Below are 2,144 nucleotides of genomic sequence, written 5' to 3' on the forward strand. Positions count from 1 at the left end.
GAAGGAAGTGATGCGGGATCAGGAAACGATCAGAGTTCTGCCTCTTCTAATCACGTCATTTCGTGAAATGTTACCTGATTTCAAAAGGGTTCTCGCAGAGAAATACTAATTGTTTCGTTTGATGACTACAAATTGGAAATAAAATTATTTTTTTCTTTGACGGACAACAAAAAAAAAAAACTCCAGCGCAACCTCTGCTCCAAACTACGAACATTGTCGGCCCTCTTCGTTTTTTTTGTTTGTTTTTTTTTTTGTGTGGAGGATCAGTAAATAACTTCTTGGTGTTTTAGAACCACCAGGTTTGAAGGGCTTTAGCCTTTGAGTTGCACCACAGCGCAGCACAACTGAAGCATCCAGATCAATGTCAGCTCGTTTTTATGAGTACAAGTATAAAGGAGGCTGGTATAAATCTATTTACATGTCATTACATGGACTTATATAAAGTTTTATACATTTTCTTTTCATATATTTATTATTGTTTTTCTTCTTTAGATATCAGGTTGGCTTAGAATGATTCCGAATAATGTACAGGAATGACCTGGTGCTGTTACATGTCAATCATCAGGGGGGACCAATCAGATGACAGAGGGGGCACTGACCCCCCCGGTCCTCCCTCTGGCTCCGCCACTGACCCTCACCTGTTCCTCAGAGTTTTGTCCTTCCCGGGTTTTGATCACATCTCTCCCCCAGAGAAGCATCTTTACTGAACTGAACCTCAGCCTGGCAGGCGTCAGGTTTAAAACCCCACCGGTCACTGGGAGTACTGGGAGTACTGGGCTATGACCAGCCTGCCCAACAGTCCGTTAATGATGTCCTGCATTGTGTCAGGCTGATAGCTGTTTGTATGTATATATGGAAACTCGGAGAGCTTGTCCGCTCTCTGAGCTGTGATGTTTCTGCTAAATCAGAGCGTTTAACTCATTTGTTTTGCTTCTTTCATGCTCTCCTGGTTGGACAGCTGTCCCTAAAGCTGGTCAGTGTGTCACTGGTCAATTAAATTCTGCTGTTTCAAAGCTCTGCTGCGTTTCCTAATGGATGCTCCTGGTCCGCTCAGGGTTCCAGTGTAACTGACGGCAGCCAGCTTCCTCCTGAGCAGAGACGCAAGAAGCTTCTGGGCCGAATAAACAGCATCAACCAGGAGATCCAGAGAGAGAGAGAGCAAAGGTAACACACAGCGTCTCGGTCACATGACTCCAGGAGGCAACATAGGTACACACGGTACTTACTAATTCATAGTACTCCAGTCAGAGATGTACTATCCTCCTGACTACCAGTAGTTCATTTTTGTCCTCTGTAGATGACATTTCTAAACTTGAATATCTCCCACCCCCTGCATTCTACTGAATTAATTCATTTTGGTATCTGGAGAGGACATTTAGGGCTTTTCAATGATACCACATGTGAAGGGGTGGGACTTTTGTACGCACCTTTTTCTAATTCATGAAAATGGCATTCATCAGTAATAACGCATTTTATGGGAAGAGACAAAGTAAGTGCATAAAACATTTTATTACCTTACAAAGACTGTGGGACTTAAAACAAATGGTGATTGGACAATATTTTTTTTCCTGGTAGTCAGGAGGATACTTCAATATATTTTTCTCAAGTAAAAATAAAAAGTACCCATCCAAGAAATGACTCAGAGTAAAGTCTTTGGTAAAAGGCAAATAATTATATAAACACAATATTCAATAAAACTGAAGCTTCTGTTTCACTGAAACATTTATTGTTGGTCTGAGTTTCAACTCTGGGTAAAACTGGCGGTTCAACAACAGTCGAGGTCAACCTGATAAAAGTCGAGTCGACTAGTCGCTGTGACGCCAGAGAAACGGTTTTATGAGCAGAAACCAGCTGATAAACGGTGGGGGGCATCCTGCAAGGAACCGGGACCGCTGAGGTCTAGAGCCGCTCTGCCATGACACGCCTCATTCTGGAAGCCTTGGCTTGCGTTCAGTTATTTTATATTTTCATGAAGTAATTTATTAAATATAAAGTAATTTATTCTGGAAACCTTGACTGGAGTCTGCAGAACTTTTACTGGTAAATTATTTTATATTTTTATACGTTTCACACCACACAGCAAATTTAGAAGTGTTCCATCAACTCCTACAGAGTTAAATTCAACACTTTGAAAGTGTCTGTAT

General features: G+C 41.5%; 1 protein-coding gene across 1 annotated transcript in view; it reads left to right on the top strand.

The window, feature by feature from the left end:
• Window positions 1–1,237, top strand: part of LOC106937782 (formin-binding protein 1-like) — a 27,502-nt gene extending 26,265 nt beyond the window's left edge. Inside the window, exons 12-13 of the mRNA XM_015019461.1 lie at window positions 959–973; window positions 1,055–1,237. Of these exons, the coding sequence (XP_014874947.1) occupies window positions 959–973; window positions 1,055–1,168 (129 nt within the window). The 3' untranslated portion in view covers window positions 1,169–1,237. The remainder of the gene's footprint in view (window positions 1–958; window positions 974–1,054) is intronic.
• The last annotated feature ends 907 nt before the right edge of the window (window positions 1,238–2,144 follow it).

Source organism: Poecilia latipinna, unplaced genomic scaffold (genome assembly GCF_001443285.1).
Source record: "Poecilia latipinna isolate Pla-1442-1.1 unplaced genomic scaffold, P_latipinna-1.0 Scaffold2437, whole genome shotgun sequence".
Classification (NCBI taxonomy): domain Eukaryota; kingdom Metazoa; phylum Chordata; class Actinopteri; order Cyprinodontiformes; family Poeciliidae; genus Poecilia; species Poecilia latipinna.